The 17,253-nt window shown below is 31.9% G+C and overlaps 3 protein-coding genes across 3 annotated transcripts; 1 reads left to right on the top strand and 2 right to left on the bottom strand.

Moving 5' to 3' along the window:
• Positions 1–383: 383 nt before the first annotated feature.
• On the bottom strand, positions 384–4,966 carry LOC108467195 (uncharacterized). The gene is made up of 4 exons (XM_017767760.2): positions 4,386–4,966; positions 3,021–3,989; positions 1,082–1,129; positions 384–988 (listed from the first exon to the last, which is right to left on the bottom strand). Exons 1-4 carry the CDS (start codon positions 4,593–4,595, stop codon positions 560–562), a joined length of 1,656 nt encoding a protein of 551 aa, XP_017623249.2. The 5' UTR covers positions 4,596–4,966; the 3' UTR covers positions 384–559.
• A 2,034-nt stretch (positions 4,967–7,000) lies between these two features.
• On the top strand, positions 7,001–8,732 carry LOC108462723 (60S ribosomal protein L24). The gene is made up of 5 exons (XM_017762639.2): positions 7,001–7,057; positions 7,650–7,725; positions 7,813–7,914; positions 8,149–8,297; positions 8,389–8,732. The coding sequence occupies exons 1-5, from the start codon at positions 7,047–7,049 to the stop codon at positions 8,543–8,545; spliced, it is 495 nt and encodes a 164-aa protein (XP_017618128.1). The 5' UTR covers positions 7,001–7,046; the 3' UTR covers positions 8,546–8,732.
• Positions 8,733–10,494: 1,762 nt separating this feature from the next.
• LOC108466711 (homeobox-leucine zipper protein ATHB-22-like) lies at positions 10,495–12,199 on the bottom strand. The gene is made up of 3 exons (XM_017767086.2): positions 11,844–12,199; positions 11,403–11,749; positions 10,495–10,938 (listed from the first exon to the last, which is right to left on the bottom strand). Exons 1-3 carry the CDS (start codon positions 11,935–11,937, stop codon positions 10,696–10,698), a joined length of 684 nt encoding a protein of 227 aa, XP_017622575.1. The 5' UTR covers positions 11,938–12,199; the 3' UTR covers positions 10,495–10,695.
• Between the last annotated feature and the right edge of the window lie 5,054 nt (positions 12,200–17,253).

The raw sequence follows: 17,253 nt of genomic DNA, 5'->3' as shown, positions 1-17,253 counted from the left end.
AACAAATGGCTAAAATAATAAAACTATATAAGGACAATATTCAAATTGCAAATTTTTATTTTCAAATTCAAAATAAAAATTTATGAAAGTTGAGTAACTAACATGGTAGTTTACCTAAAAATTAATAGCTTTGTTATAAACTGCTGAATGCTCGATGAATTGTATTTATAGATACAAAAGGTAAACAATCTTTGGATTTTATTGTATCCTTAATATTCGTTTACTTGTAACTCTTTTACATACCAAAATATATAGTGATGACAAATAAAACTAAAGAAAATGATAGAAAGTTGAAACCTTTGTTTATTGTTATCTTCCCACACCACCATAATAATTATTATAACTTATCCAATCTATTTCTAGTGATGAAAGAAAACAAAACATTCTGGAAAATGAAAATTAATTTAAAAGAAATAGCAATTTTCCAGTGCATATGAATGTAATTTCATTTTCAGTTATATTTTATAAAAAAAATATATTTTCTAAAGAATTACATGTTCCGTGCACAGATACAGACACAAAACTAGCCTACGCATATATAAAATAAAGAGGCAAGCTCCTACCTGGAAGAAGAAATGGCTGCGTTGGAGGGTTTCGAAGGAGGCTGGTGATCTTTGGCATGTTTAGAATCTGCACTTATGGCAATATTCCCCATTGCAACCTCCATCGCCTCCATATCATCCATCTCCTTCGTTTTTTTCTCAGAAACCGCTACTTGGGTTTTCGATGAAGACCCTGATGGCTCTAAAAGTCGGGGACCAGCATCGATCCATGGATGAACAAGGCACTGAGCAGCACTAGGCCGTTTATCGGGCACAAAATCAAGGATTGGAACCAGGAAGTCAGTCATGTCATTTGCATCTTGCTCGCTGAACTCGTACTTTTCAATAAGGACTTTATTCAATGGCCAGAAACGCAACCGACGGATGTGTCTTAAGTCACCGTATCGATTGAAGAAGTCTCGTGAATAACGCCCACCCAAGGCAATCTGCGCATTAATTTGATACATGATTTAAGTTGAAATGCAGGAGTCTTAAAAGAAAGCAAAAAAATATTAATAGGTCGAAATGAGAAGTCTCACCTTGCGTGGCATCATTCCTAGAAGCTCCATCATTAAAGCTAAATGGTCCTGAACAGATGGGATAATAACATTACATTCATCTAAAGCATATATTTTGATCGGTGCTTGTTTAAATGAAAGCAGAATCAAAACATCGGTACAACAAATAACTTTCAGCCCGTTTATTTTTTGAAGTTTTCGAGTTCAAGCTTTTCTCCATAGTTCATTTGTCCTCTATAATGGAACTCATGCCTAAGCACAACTAAAGATAAGCTCTACAATGCTGCCAAAGTATGTGTATACATATGCAGACATAGGTACATGCATATACAAGGCATATGCATAACATAAATATTCCAAAATACAGAAAATTATTATTAACATATAGTAAACTGTGATGGCAAATTCTAGATATTTAACAACAATTAAAAGTAATCCACATATAGTATTCGGCCATTTAGCATGTTCAACGCTTCGTGAGCACTTTCAAAACTAAAAGCTGAATCAGTTACATTGACCGGTGACTACTCTTCAAATATACCAAAAAAAAAAAAAAAGTTATAGAAGCACATAACCAAAGTAAGGAACACTCTTCAATTATAGTGTTCGAAAACAATATCCTTGCACCATCATAAGCTTATAAACGTACACCAAAAAATGTTATTCTTATGAAATTGAGTTCAGGGTCCAGAAAAAGGAAGCAAAAATACAGGCATTTCAAACCATTTAGATCAGAAAAAAAGACCGTATTGATCATTCAACTTTTATCTCAAACATGAATAGCGTACTTTTTTTTAATGGAACTCATGCCTAAGCACAACATAAGATAAACTCTACAATGCTGCCAAAATATGTGTATACATATGCAGACATAGGTACATGCATACATATTGGGCTCATGAATAGCTTACATTCTGCTCAGCTATCATTTCCAATAATATAATACTAAAGTATACTCCTCCAACTCTTTATTTCTTGGAATACATGTGTCCAATACATATTGGGCCATAGATATGGAGAGCCATATCCAAAATGAATAGAAGAAAAAAAAAAAAATTGAACATACTTATATCTGACTTATCCTTATCCAACCATCACACCCAAGTCTAAATAACAAGGACACTAAATACTAACTTAAGGTTACAACACAGTGGAAATAAACACCAGAATTTAAAGTATCTTGGATTAAAAGAAGTGAAGAAGGTGAAGTATAACAAATAAATGAAAATATAAATAAATAGACGGTAAGGGTACCATAGAGGCCCTTATACTAATAATCAGATTGCATTTTGCCACCTAGTACCTGTATATTAGATCAAAGAAAAAACTAATCATTTCTTTTAAAAATTTCATCTGTTTCTACTGTTAAAAACTGGCGTGACTGATAGAATAACCAAACAGTTACATGTGGCATGCCACATGTACCTCATTCTGAAGTATAAGGACCAGTTTTTAATAGTAGAAATACATGGAATATGTAAAAGAAGGACCAATTTGCTCTTTGATCTAACGTATATGGACTAATTTGCCCTTTTTTAGTAGAGGAAGCAAAAACGCAATCCGACTCTTCGTACAAGGGCTTCCATGATACTTTTACCGTGAATATGCACGATGAAAGATTTCCCACCATTAAACTTTATAAATCCCTCCAAAAGTGAAGAAACAAAACACCTCTATTATTTTCACTCTTCTCATTTTCTATCCTTCTACAAAACAGTAACCTAACACAGTAGTACTGTGTCCCCTTAATAACATATTACAGGATTTCAGCCGGGAACTAAATCAAAGGAATAAGATTATCGTATTAATGATGACTCCAAAGAAAATCCCCCATCCCCCCAACCCCATTTTCAATAGCATGAATAAGAAAAGTATATAAGAGAGACCATTAAAAAAAACATCAATCATATGCAGTGCCAAGACAAACATAAAACAGATACGAGCTTTGTAAATAAAATACCTCATCTCTGTCGAAGTTATCACCACTATGAGGATCAAAGAGTACATCACCCGTCGCAAGCTCAAAACAAATGCATGCAAATGACCAAAGATCTGCTGACGTAGAATACTTAGATCCTAGTATCACCTCCGGACATCTATACTGTCTTGTCTGAATATCATTAGTAAACTGTTTATATGTCCAACATGCATTACCAAAGTCAACTAATTTGCACTTTAAGTCAACTGATGCCAACAGTTTCCTCCTCATCGAGCGGCTTCCTCTCTTATTACCTACACTTGCTTGACCAGTATCCTTGGTAGTATCAGCATCGGACAAGCTATTGGCATTACTAGAACAAGCGGGACGTTCTTCAATAGAATCGACATTTGTGTATTCACTCAGAGATGACTCAGCTGCACCAGACGTTTCAGGATCCATATTGGCAGCTGCAGAAACTTCCTTCTCCACACACCCTTGAGCCGCTCGCTTAGCCTTTCTACGAATCTTTTTCTTTTGATTTCTACTCAAGTCCCCATTAGTGGACTTTAAAGAGTCCAGCAACGTCTTGTCCTTGTTATTAGGAAGGACAAGAGGGGTGCCTGACTTTCTCGGATCCTTAGACGGATCTATCATCGACAGGAGTAAAATATTTTCAGGCTTCAGATCAGTGTGTATAATGGAAAGCTCCCTATGCAAGTAATCTAACCCCGCTAAAATATGGAAACATATCTCCTTAACCCTATGAATAGGCATTCCACGATAATCAGAGTACTTGATGAGCGTCAAAAGATTATCACCCAAGTATTCAAACACCATACAAACATGCTGTCCATTTGGACCTGAATGCTTAAAATGATCTAAAAGCTTCACTACACATTTTTTATCTTCTTTATCCCCATCCGCAATCTGTTGTAAGATGGTTATCTCATCCATTGCTGCCTCAGTATAATGCTTTGCACTTTTCTGTACTTTCAAAGCTATATAACGCTGTAATTTAAAAAACAAAAACAAAAACAACAGCGAATTATTAAAATCCAACATAAAGAAAAGCAAGTTAACTATTAAAAAAGAATAAATTAAATTTCCTATTGATTTTCCACTGTTTTATGATTCTTATAGTCTTGCATATTCCCTCTTGTATATTTCTAAACATCAAGTCAAATCAAAATATTGCTAAAAAATAAAGAGGAATAATTTGCTTTTTTTTTTTTTTTCAGATAAATTACTTCAACTACAAGATTGACTACTGAAAGAAACAAAAAGAACTACAGCTAAAAAGCCAGCAGCTAACTTCTCGAATAAAGTACACAGATTTACTAAACGATGTCGTAATTAAGCTGAACAAGTACAGAAATAGAGTAAGATAAAGCTAGAGAGATGTACAGAGAGCTGAGTGTCCCAAGCGAGCCAAACGGTGGAGAAATGGCCCCAACCGAGCTTGCTTTGCACAACGTAACGTCCGTCCTTGAAAGTGTCGCCGATTCTCACAGCGTGGTAACCGCCCCGCCGGTAATCTTCCGTTCCTTCGTCTTCCGACGTGATATCGCTACTCTCACTTCCACTCCACTCTTCTTCCTCCTTCTTGTCCCCCATTCCTTCTCTTCCAAATCTAAAAAATAAAAACTATTTTTTTACCAAAAAAATAATCAACAGTTCTTCGTTTAAATTCAGCTGGATTAGTAGATCTTGTAACTACTGTTAAAGAAAGAGAAAGGAAATTTCCTCTTTTTTTTTCTGTTTGGATTGAAGGAAAATTTAATTCAGAAAAAGAAAATGTGCGGGAGTGTTACTGTTAATTCCCCCGGAGAGAGGGACTTTGAAACTTGGCGTTTTTCTTTTCCTTTTTATTGATTTTACGATCCTCCTCTTAAACTTGTTTTAAAATTTTAGGCTAAATTTCATGTAAGGTCACTTAGCTATTACTGAGTTTACACTTTGATCATTTAATTTTGAAAAGACTAAACTATTCAAAAGTTATCATTGAAGTCACTCTACATTTAAGTTGCTATGACAATTGTTAACTCACTACTCATCAAAAGGTAAACTAAGTAAATTTACACTATGGTCACTCAATTTCAAAAAAATTACAAGTTTATCACTAAAGCACACCCAAGGTCACTCCATCGTAGTTATATTTCAATAATCTTGTCATCTTCCAGCCTTCTCTTCCAACCAAGAAACACACTGAACCAAAGCTTTTTCCTTCTCTTTTAACCTTATGGTTTAATTTTTCTTAAAATAGTTTGAATCTTCACTAATTTAAACTCAAAGCCCTAATGAAGAAGCTCTTCGATCTCTTTCCATCTTCGTCAGATGACCACCTAATTCTAATATGTTCCTTTTTTCAATGAGACTTTCTCCTTGACCTTTTGGATTGAGACTCGTTGCTTGGAATTCTCCAACTAACTCTTGACTAAATTCGATACGTGTGAGTCTCATTTTTCAATATTTTGATTCCCTTTTCCATGATTTTATCATATCCTTTTCCTTTTATAGGTCTTATTTGGGGGCTTATTGAAATAAGATAATTTCTTTCTTTCTTTCTTTGTATTTTTGTTTTCTTTGATTGTGGCTTTGAATTGTTGTCAATATTGTTTGGATTATCAACTTAGGGAGTAACAGTGCAAAGATTAAGTGACAAATGTGTAAATTACGAATTTACTAATAATCAATGACCAACTTGTACAATTACTAATAGTTAAGTGATTAAATTGTAAAATTACTCATCCCCACATCTAATTCCCGTAAGCAACTTATAAAAAAAAAATCAAGTGACTAAAGTGTAAATTTTCTAATAGCTGAATGATCATGAATGTAATTTACCTTAAATTTTAACAAGTGGCGTTTAAGAAGGGGCTTGGATCCTTCGTGATGATGAGATTAGCTGAGTGAGGTGTCATCGCCATCTTCTCAAAATATTTAATAATTTAATAATTGAGATTCCAGTCAAGGTAGGGAATTCTCAATAATATCGGCCGTGTATCATTTTAATAGTAATTCTAAAGGATAATTATCTCATTAGTGGTATTTTTTTTCCCTATATCTACAGGGAGACTAATGATATGCTTGTGAAGTTAAAATATATATATATTTATTAAATAATAAAATTTAACCAATTGAATTTTAATTTAATTCGTATGAATATTATTGTCAATGTAGTAAGACGTAGGTTCGAGTATGTTAAAGCATATTATCCTCATATATTATAGGTTGGAGAGAGGTTATAAGTAGTTTTAGACATTATGTCAACAAGAGCAGATATAGAACTTATGATGAGATTATTCAAAAAAATTTTAATATAAGTAAATTACACCATTATCATTAAACTATTAGTAAGTTTACATTTTAGTCAATTAACTTTAAAAAGTTACAAAATGGTTATTGAACTATTCGAAAATTTTTATTTAAATTATTGAGTTTGTAAAATCGCTGTTGTATGACATTCTCTAATCACCTGCACTAATTAAAAGTTATTTTTTTCCCTTTTCTTCTACAGTTTCAAATTGTATTTCATGAAACAACTTTACATGCCACAAATTTACGAACTAAAATTCAAACAATTTTTTTCTTTGATCTTCAACATTAACCGTCAGATCAACTTGGATCTAAGGTATGTTTTTCTACTCTTTAATAAGTACTGATCCATTGTATTAGTCATCGAAGCTGCTTAGAGTTTGCTAGCCAGACTTAAAAAAAAAAACTTAATAACTCAATGACTTAAATAATAATTTCCGAATAGTTTAATGACTTAAATGAAATATTTTGAAGTTAAGTGATCAAAATGTAAACGTACTGATAGTTTAGTAACCTTGGTTGCAAACCCATTTTATTAACATTAAAATAAAGAAAAAAATTGTTTTAAGATATTGGGCTTGGTCCATTTCCAGTTACCCATCCATTAGCAAGCCCTCTCAGCGATGGGTAATTCGTAATTTTAAAACGATATAAGGGCCGATTATACGAAACCCTTATATACATACATAGCAACGCCCGCTAGGGTTTCTAGGGTTTCCATAACAAAGGAACAGAGCAGCAGCAGCAGCCATGGTTCTCAAGTACGTTTCTTCTCTATTTCGTTTTTCTTTGAAATTGTTCGTTAATCGAAATTTAATGATCTGATCTTAAAAAAAAAATTACATTTCATTATGGAAAAACAACCGTTTATACCCGGATCTGCTTTTGATTTGATTTGATTTTGGAAATGTGATTGAAGGTTTCATGTTCATTGATTTTAGTCAGAACATTAAGCCAGAAATTTCTGTTTTTGAAGTATTATTATACTTTAAATCGGTTAATTTTAATATACTATTTGATAAGTTAATGAAGCTAAATGCTTTGAATCAATGAAAGCAAATAAAATAGATTGATTGGCTACTAAAATATCTGATGGAAACAGGAAATGTAATTAATTTTGGGTTATGAGAGTGGAATTGGAGTTTTAGTTTAGTTCTGGCATCGAAATTTTTGCAGCTTATGTTACTTTGAAAATTGCTAGTGTTCATTTCAACTGCAAATTAAGTAATAATCGAGTGAAAGATTAGGCTCGTGTGTCGGATACGTTAGATTCAGTTTAAAATTACCTTGTGGAAATTGTTGTTATCTATCGATGCTCTTGCATTACTAAACTGTGTGATGTTGGCATGTTAGGACGGAGCTTTGCCGATTTAGTGGTGCCAAGATATACCCTGGGAAAGGCATCAGATTTGTTCGTGGAGATTCGCAGGTGAATTTTCATTGTGTTATGATTTGAAGCAGTTAATATTATTTTGTTGTGTTTGTAACGAATAATCATCTTCATTGATTCTTTTAGGTTTTCCTCTTTTCCAATTCGAAATGCAAGAGGTACTTCCACAACCGTTTGAAGCCTTCAAAACTTACATGGACAGCCATGTATAGGAAGCAGCATAAGAAGGTCAGTCTCAATGTTGCAAATCCGAGTTTATATAGAAAATTTCTGCATTTGAAGTAATTATATCGAGTTTGTAACTTTTGAGCAAATTTGTGCATCTCCTCTATGTCTCATTGATACGATAAAAGTTGGGGCAAGGTTAAATGATTAGTTGATTGAATTAGAAATTGCTACCGTTTATATTTTATCATTTTTGTGCCGTATCATTTATCTATGTCCATGTTTACTTGCATTTAGGATATTGCCCAAGAGGCCGTGAAGAAGAGAAGACGTGCAGCCAAGAAGCCTTACTCCCGATCCATTGTTGGTGCCACCTTAGAGGTTATCCAGAAGAAGAGAAGTGAGAAACCCGAAGTCCGTGATGCTGCCAGGGAAGCTGCTCTCCGGTGTGTGTCCATCTTTTTCATCACTGATTTTCACATGTATTAAGCTTTGTATTTATGGGAAATATTCTGTATATTTATCTTAATTTTGCAGAGAAATCAAGGAAAGAATCAAGAAAACTAAGGATGAAAAGAAGGCAAAGAAAGCAGAAGTAGCGGCAAAGCAACAAAAGACTCAGGGCAAGGGTAATGTTCCAAAGGGTGGAGCACCGAAAGGCCCCAAGCTCGGTGGCGGTGGCGGAAAGCGTTAAGTTGTTAAAGTTATTATCTGTTTTTCCCTAGCCAGAAAAAAATAGGGTTAGTATGTTTATTTTGAAGCCAATTTTATGGACTTAATGGCATTGATGGCCATGATGTTTTTGCATTTATGCTTGATCCTATACTATGAACCCAGTGTTGAAGTTTTGTGATGAAGTGCTTTTATGGATTTTGAATTTATACTTTTTCATCCATGCATACTTGGTCTTGTACCAAGTTTAATTGCTTGATTTTATCTGGATTGATACTTTGGTCAGTTTTTGATCAATTTGTTGAATCCATTTCAAATAAGGAAGCTCAATTCTAGATTTAAATTTTGAATTTTGTTCAAATAGTAGGATTTTGTACTCAATTTGTATTAAAATTTTTAAATACATTAATTAAATAATATATTAAAAAACCCAATTAAGCTAAAAGGGATTAATATTTGGTACTTGAGTTTAGTTTATTATCTAAATTCAAATTCAATATTGGTTATTTCTCCTAATTTTTTAAAATTTAGTATTTGATACGTCTTCTTTCATAAAATGTCTGATATTTGTATTGTGAAAATACTTAATGTAGTACTCAAACTATTAAGTTTGCCTGGATAATGCAAAATTTTGTATCGAGTTTTCATTGATTGGTTTAACTATCTACTAACATGTTATAACAAGTATCATAATAAAATATATATTGATAATTTATGTACCATATTAAACAATTTATGAAAATTCATATACCACCTTAGATACAGGCATCAAATGTGATATTTGTTATAGAAAAATTAATAAAACAATAATAATAAATAAAAAGTGGGTGAAAAATACGGAGAATTTTCATTGTCTAATTTTCATTTAGAATGTGCTATTTATAAACTCATTTACATTTAATGAATTAAATTTTCTTAATTACTTCATTTAATAATATTGTAAACATCCATTTAATTTATTCACAACAATATTATTATTATTTATTTGATTGGTTTTTTATAGTATAAATTCTACATACACATATTACACTCACATGGGCGAATTTGTAGATTAAACCTCGATTTTAAACATTGGATAAACTCACTTGAGTCTAATAGATTTATTATCCGAGTTGTTATTTGATTGTTAACTTCGGTCTAAGTTATAAGGAAGACTATATTTTCATGTCTTTCGAAAAGACAATAGAAGTGTCGATATGTTTGGGCGAAAAGACAATGAAGTTGGATCATTACTAACATAAATTATAGGAGTTATGACTCACTTTTGCTAATTTTTAGAATTTTTTTTATTTTATATATATTTTGTTATTTTGTATCAAATCATGGTAAAGTATTATGAGGACTTTTGTATTAAAAATTAGATTGTATTTTATTTTTTAATTTAAAAATGGGTAAATTAATTTTTTTAGACTGGATCAAAGAGCGAGCGAGTCCTTTTAAAAATTCCAAATTCCTTTCATTTTTACTGTTAAGTGATGACCTACTGCTGTCTGCTTGTTTGAATTCGGATCGTATGATAAGATATAAATTGAGAGAATTCATACTTACTATAAATTTTCGCGGACACACAACACATTAGTAGTTAACAATAAAAAATTATGTATTCTTTTAACAGAATGATCGGTTTGCTCTTTAATCTAATGTACAGGAATTAACTTACCCATTTTTAAGTAAAGGGGTAAAATGCAATTCAACTCTTAATACAAGAACCTCCATAATACTTTTACCGTCAAACCATTTATTAACTAATCTACATTACTTTTATGTAAAAAGATTTTAATTTTAAGTATAATAATAAGATAGATTATATTTTCATAAATTTCAAAATTTACACTTTTTTCTCACCAAAGTATTCATTCAAATTTCCAAAAATAGCACAATAAACGAGAAAAAAATTATAAAAACAAAAAGAAACAAAAATTCAGCCTTATTCAAGAAAAAAAAAAGGTACTTCAAGCACTTGATCCAATATTCATTAAAGCAGCCTTTTGACCTTTTAAAACAGTTTAGTACATACAATACATATGATATATATTACTCATTAATGTTATGTCAGCCCTTCAACAATGGCTTTCAACAACTACATATCTTCCCTCATCTTACAAACAAAACACTAATTAAGCTAAAGCTAGTTATCTAATTAAAGATTAATTTAAGTCACTAATTAGCTTATTAGGGATAAGAAGGCAGTTGAACAGTACCCCAATAAGGGGATGAAACTGGGTTATACTCGTCTACATTGAAAAGATAGTTGCACGCCGGGTGGGGGTGGTGGTTGTTTCCGGCGATCTTCGGCTTGTTCGAGCTACGGATCGAGGTGCTTTCAACGGTCTCTTCGCCGGAGATTTCGGTGTAAACTGTGGAGACTTGGTTCCTTGTCACTTGTTCCCTTAGAATTCCTTTCAATTTTATGACCTGCATATAATAAGATATTGCATTATTTTTATTTATATATATTTTTCCTATAAAATATTTTCATATTTTTAAGATTTTTATTCAACTTTACGAATATTTTAAATAAAATTGAATAAAGCTATACATAAGATGTGAATATGTGTAAGTATTTACTTGAATAATAGTAATATGTATCATACTCAAAAGGAATAATTAGGGTTATTGTTTAATTTCTTTAGTGAAAGTTTCTATCTTAAATTATCTCTTACTTAATAATGAATATCCCAAGACCCAAGGACTAGGAGATCTCAAAATTCGTGAACAATTCTAGTGATTGCTCCATATACATACATAGTTACATATATATATATATATGTATATGCTAAGAAATAGGTTAAACCCCAAGACAGGGTTTAATGATTTGTGTGATAAATGCTTCCTATGTCAAATTTTTTTATTACCAATATCAAACATGAATGACATACCTCATCTTGAAGCTTCTGTTTTTCCCTGGAGATTGCATCAAACTCTTGTTTAAGCGAATCATACAAGCGTTCAAGCTGTTTAGCTTTCCATCTGGCACGTCTGTTTTGGAACCAGACAGCGATTTGTCTTGGTTGAAGTCCAAGTTCCCTAGACAACTTCATTTTCCTGTCGGGATCTAACTTAATCTCTTCTTGGAAACTCTTTTCCAACGAGTCTAACTGATCACTTGTCAATCTCTTCTTCTTGTCTTGATTAACGTTGTTGTTGAAGCTGTTCTTATTCAAACCTGGAAGAACCATCTCATTACCCACTTCCATAAACCCTTGATGTTGCTTCATCTCCATACCTTACCAAAAAAAAAAAAGAGAAACATAAACACTTATAGATTTAAAAGAAAGTGAGTACATATATATATGTATATATGTACATGTATATATTACCTGGATATTGATCATAATTATAGTTACTATAAAGGAAGTTAAGAGAAGGTTCTGGTCGTGAAACAAAGGGTCGAAAAGTGTCATTCCAATCCATTTCTTTTTTGCTTTCTCTCCAATATTCCAAAGAGTATCCTTCGTTTGTAATATATATATATATATATATAAAAGGACCACCAAGTGAGACCAGACACCAGACCCGATCAGAGCAGAAGAGACCAAAGGGTGAGCTTAAAGAAGCATGGAAAGTGATAGTTAACAAAGGGTAGTGTCTAAAACATTGGCTTTTGGGTTGTGCAACAATGCGTGAGGGGCAGACTGAAAGGAAGGGGGGGTGCAGGGGTTTTACTTCACTTTTGGGGTGCATGGAACCAATATGTGCTAATGTGTGTGAATTTAAAGGGAGAGAAAAAGGGGGGGCAAATAGCTGGACTCTTGTCGGCTAATAACAAGAAGTGAAAATGGGGGAAAGCGGTAGATAGAGAGAGAGAGAGAAATGGAAAGGTGCAATCACAGGTCTCCATCTGGTCCCGTAAACCTGCCTCCATCAAAACTGACATTATGCCTTCATTTTCTCACGCCTCATCCTTACCTGACTTTAGCTCTCTCCAACCGGTTATCGACTCGGTTCTAATCAGATCTTATTTATTAGAGCTGGAAAGTAAGTAATAAATGTTAAATTAGTAATGATATGCGACGAAAATAACTAGGAATTTGATTTAGAGAATTACACCAATTAATTAATAATATAGTTATGGTGAATAAATATATTATTTTCATGAAAATTGAAAGTATTAGTAATTATCGTCTTTTTATTATTTAATCGAATAATTCGAATGATTGATTTAAATACTAAAATGAATTAATTTAATTAATTAACGAACACAATAAAAAAAATAGAAAAATAGTTGATTAACAACCAAGAAGCAAAACAATACTCAGGAAATAATTCGTCTAGATTTTATCTGTCACTATCAATCTAAATTACACAATTTCTTTTACTTAGCACCTTGACCGTAAAAATCCCTAAATTATGGTAATATCTCTTTCAAGCATAAGAGCAACTCTGACCCTAAGTTGATTAATTGAAATTATTTCTAATTAAAACTCTATTATCGGATTAACTCATGTTATGGATTTTCCAAAGATTTGACTCTAATTCGGTAGATTTATATCATCTTATTTTTAGGATTGTATGCAACTCCTCTCAATTGCGCAAGATCTACTCTTAAATAGAATTTATTCAACCACCGATTTAAGCATATCGAATATGGATCAATACTCTAGAAATATTAAACTAAGAATTAAGCACACATAATTGAGAATAAGAAACAAAGTATTTATTACATAAAATAAAAATTAAATGACATAATCCATCATAGGGTTCATCTCCCCTAGGTATTTAGAAAATTAGTTTATGCTTGACAATAGAAACATTCAAGATACAATCTAATCGAAAAAATAAAGAAACTCATGATAACTTCCTAAGAAATAAATTGAGAATCTTCAATCTTGATGGAAATCTGCTTCAAAAAATCGGCTTCAATGATATTTTTCAAGTTTTTTTTTTAATATTCTTTGACAGCTCACTTCTATCTTCTTCTTTTTTTTGTCATATATATGTCTTAGAATGCCCTAAAAATCTAAAAATTGTGATTTTCTTTTGTTCGGTGTGTAATCTTGTGAAATCGAAACAACCTACCACACGCTCGTGAAATCGACATAGTATTTAAAGGCTTACTCCTCAGCTCAATCAAATCAATGTAATGTTCTTTTTGAATTAGTTAATGGCTTAGCATGTACCTAAGTATAGGTTACTATGAGAGTTTTTTTTTGTGTGATGTTTGGGAGCACTTGAATGAAACATTAACATGGTGTAAATGATGGTTATTTATTGATTACATGTAAGTCTAAATGATGAGCATGTCTTAAGATGAATATTGATATGTTCATCATGTTTGAAAGTGTCATGGTATGTGTTTTTGATATTTTAAACTTAATTTTTGAGTTCTCTAAGTCAAGGTTTTGGTATGAAGTTGTTATGGGTCAAAAAAGTCAGTTTTAAGGCAACTTTTAGGTCACGGCATAGAGGTATCGATATTTGGGCCCAATTGTAACACAACAAGTCAAGCAGTGTGTCAACTACTATAGTAGCAAGGAGATGTATTGGTATATCTCCCCACTTGTACTGATACATATACGGTAGAACAGGGTTCCTCCCTTGTTTTGAGTTGTTTTGATCCTTCAAGGCTCATATTTGATCCTGTACACCTTGTAACAACTCAAAAGTCAGTGGTGTCGAAAACAGTGGTTTCGAAACCCCGTTTTCGATGAGTGAGTCCTTAAATATTATTATTTTATATTTACGAGGTTAGTATAAGGTTTAATTAAAGTTTTACCCTCTAATTTTGTCAATCGAGTAGTTAATTAAGGTATAAGAATTAAATTGTAAAAGTGGTAAAAGTTCAATCACTATAGATTTTTAATTGATAAAGAACTAAAATAGTAATTAAATCAAGATTTAAAAGGGCAATTAGCCCATTTTGGAAGGTAGTGGACGGTTAGGTGATTTTTTTATGTAAATAATGTTATTATTATAATTATATTATTATTTTATTTAAAAAACATGAAATGAAAAGAAACAAAGCCATTTCTTTTCATGTTTCATCATCTCCACCGATTTTAAAGAAAGAAAAGGCGAGGTCGAAGCTTTCAAACAATCCCCCTTGTATGGTAAGGGATTTAAAGTCCGTTTTTGAGAAATTTTATGTTTTTGAGATTGTGGAAGCTCGATTTAGTTAATCCAAACATTATTTTTCAAAACTATTAAAGTTTTAAAAAGTTTTCATTGTTGAATGACTGATGAAATTGATGTTAATTTTTTAGATTTTAAACTTAGCTATGGAAAATGACTAATTTGTAAAGTTTGATTGTTAGTTTTTGAACATAGGGACTATAGTGCAAGAATTTCGAAATTGATGTTAAATTTCTATAATTATAGATAATAGAAGGCTGTAGAAGGATGAAATTAAGAGCGATTTTGAAATTGAAACTCAAATTTGAAAGTTATGACAATTTCGGTTTTAATGACTAAATTAAATAAAATTTAAAACTTTAGGAACATTCGAAAAATGAAAATTAAGCTAATTTATACATTTAGTAGACTATTATAAACTGTTTGAAATTGATAAATTGAATTGAATTATTATATAGATCAATATTTGAATAAAACCGAGGATAACCGGAGAAAAAGTAAAATTACCGAATAGTCCTTGCAATTCAACTTGTCTGCTGATTTTTTAGGTAAGTTCATATGGTATAATTGTGTTTAAATCTTTATGTATTTAATATTGTGAATATATGTATGGTTTATTGAAATTTGAATTGTTTACAATTTAGTACAAAAGGTAAGAATTGGACTGTATTGTAAATAAGTAAGTATGAACTTAAATGTTGAAATTACCCTGATGAAACTTCGAAAAATTATCGTACACATGGATATGGGTAAAGATTAATTACTGGTGATTATCGAGCTCTAACATTTGTTGCGGACTCGAAGATACATGTGACACAGGTTTACCTCGAATGAGTAACCTGATGTTGTTTTAACGGTTTAGCTTAGACGGGTAGCCTATCATGTACATGTATAGCTTTGGCCAAGCTATTTGATGTGTCAACATAAATTTTTAGCTCGGACAGGTAACCTGACATGATTATATGTTCAGCTCGAATGAGCAACAAATGTGATAGTACCAATGTATTCGAGTTTATTTACCGAGTTTCATCGAGTAATACGGATAATATGAAACGAGAAATCAAAGTGATCCAAAATGTACTGATGATCAAATGTGATATGAAAGAATGAGTTGAATGTAAAGCTTTGGTATACATTATGAGTACTCAAATGTAAAGTATTGATATATATATATATATATATCATAAATTTGGTACATTACATTACATGATTGATTTTGTATTAGCACTCACCTTGTTTTTGTGATCTGTTATGTTAGGCAATCTTTACTAAATTATTAGTTTGAGTCGTTAAATTGTAAATTGAGGTAAGTTTATCATTTAAATATATATGGATTTACTAAGCATTCGTTATGCTTATCCTGTTGTTTTTCCCTTTCCTTGTCAAATTACCATTTTGCGGAACATGTTGACCGGATCTACAAAAAGCTCACACTATCTTGTCATTGATTCGATAGTCTTTTAAATATTTAAAAATTTTGGTTTTGTGGCATGTACATAGGTGCTATAAATGTATTAACTTTGAATTATTAACTTGGTTTAAGTTTGACCAGCATGTGAATTATGAGATGTTAATGCTTATACATGTATTGTGGCATGATTTGGTCATGTGTTGAGACCATATGGATAATGTTTAAATGACACATTTGAATGTGCAATGGTATGACTTGAACATGAAAATGACATGGTTAAATGTTATTTTGAATGATTTGGAAGCATGGAAAATTAGTTTGTCTTTTAACAAGTTGTTTAATGTGTTTTGGTGCCAAATTAAGGCATGTTGAATTGAATGAATTTGGTAAAGATTAAATGATGATATGATATGCAATTTTGTTGGTTATGCTGGAATAAAGGTGCAATTATGCACCAAATGAATCAATGGTGTAGTTGGCTTGAAATAGGTGATAAAAGACCTATTTTGTACCAAAAACAGAGTTCACGTCACGACGAGATCTGATTTTTGGGCCACGGCGTAACGAGGAACCCCGCCATCACAACAAGGCAAAACAGGAGGTCACATCATGACGATGAACTCCTTATGTTGCGACGTTATTTTGAAATTTTATAAATGTTGCAATTTGCTCCTAATTCGATTTTAGGTTAATTCTAGAGTATACATAGGCTCGTATAAGACCCGAGAAAGATTGTATAATGAATTTATGATTTATAAGGGTTGTGTTTGCATGAATTATGTTTTAATGTGATTGTTAATTGTCAGTAGTTGCTTCAGCAATGACTGTAGCATTTCGTAGCTTGAACCCGACGATCAGATTGGGAAAGGGGTGTTACACACCTAGAAAATGATTCTAAAGAATTTTAAAATGATTTTAAAGTCATATAATTCATTTTATTTATTTCCATAATTTTGTACAAATGTTTTTAAATTTAATTTCTCAGTCCAATTAATGAATGAACGACATTCGAGTTACTTTGGCAACATAATGTGACATTTTGCATTCGGACTCATCGTTTGGGTCGGATGTGGGATGTCACAAACATGTTGTAGCGAACATTAAAGTTGTAGCTAGTGATGAGAAACCAAATCAAGAGACAACTACATGAGCTAATACAAGACTAATTACCATTGTTCCTGCCATTGCTTGTTACAATTCAATATTTGGGGCGCCATTGATTGAGCACTTGGATGCCAAGATTGCAA

The sequence above is a fragment of the Gossypium arboreum genome, chromosome 2 (genome assembly GCF_025698485.1).
Source record: "Gossypium arboreum isolate Shixiya-1 chromosome 2, ASM2569848v2, whole genome shotgun sequence".
Classification (NCBI taxonomy): domain Eukaryota; kingdom Viridiplantae; phylum Streptophyta; class Magnoliopsida; order Malvales; family Malvaceae; genus Gossypium; species Gossypium arboreum.
This window is presented reverse-complemented; position numbering and strand designations above follow the sequence as displayed.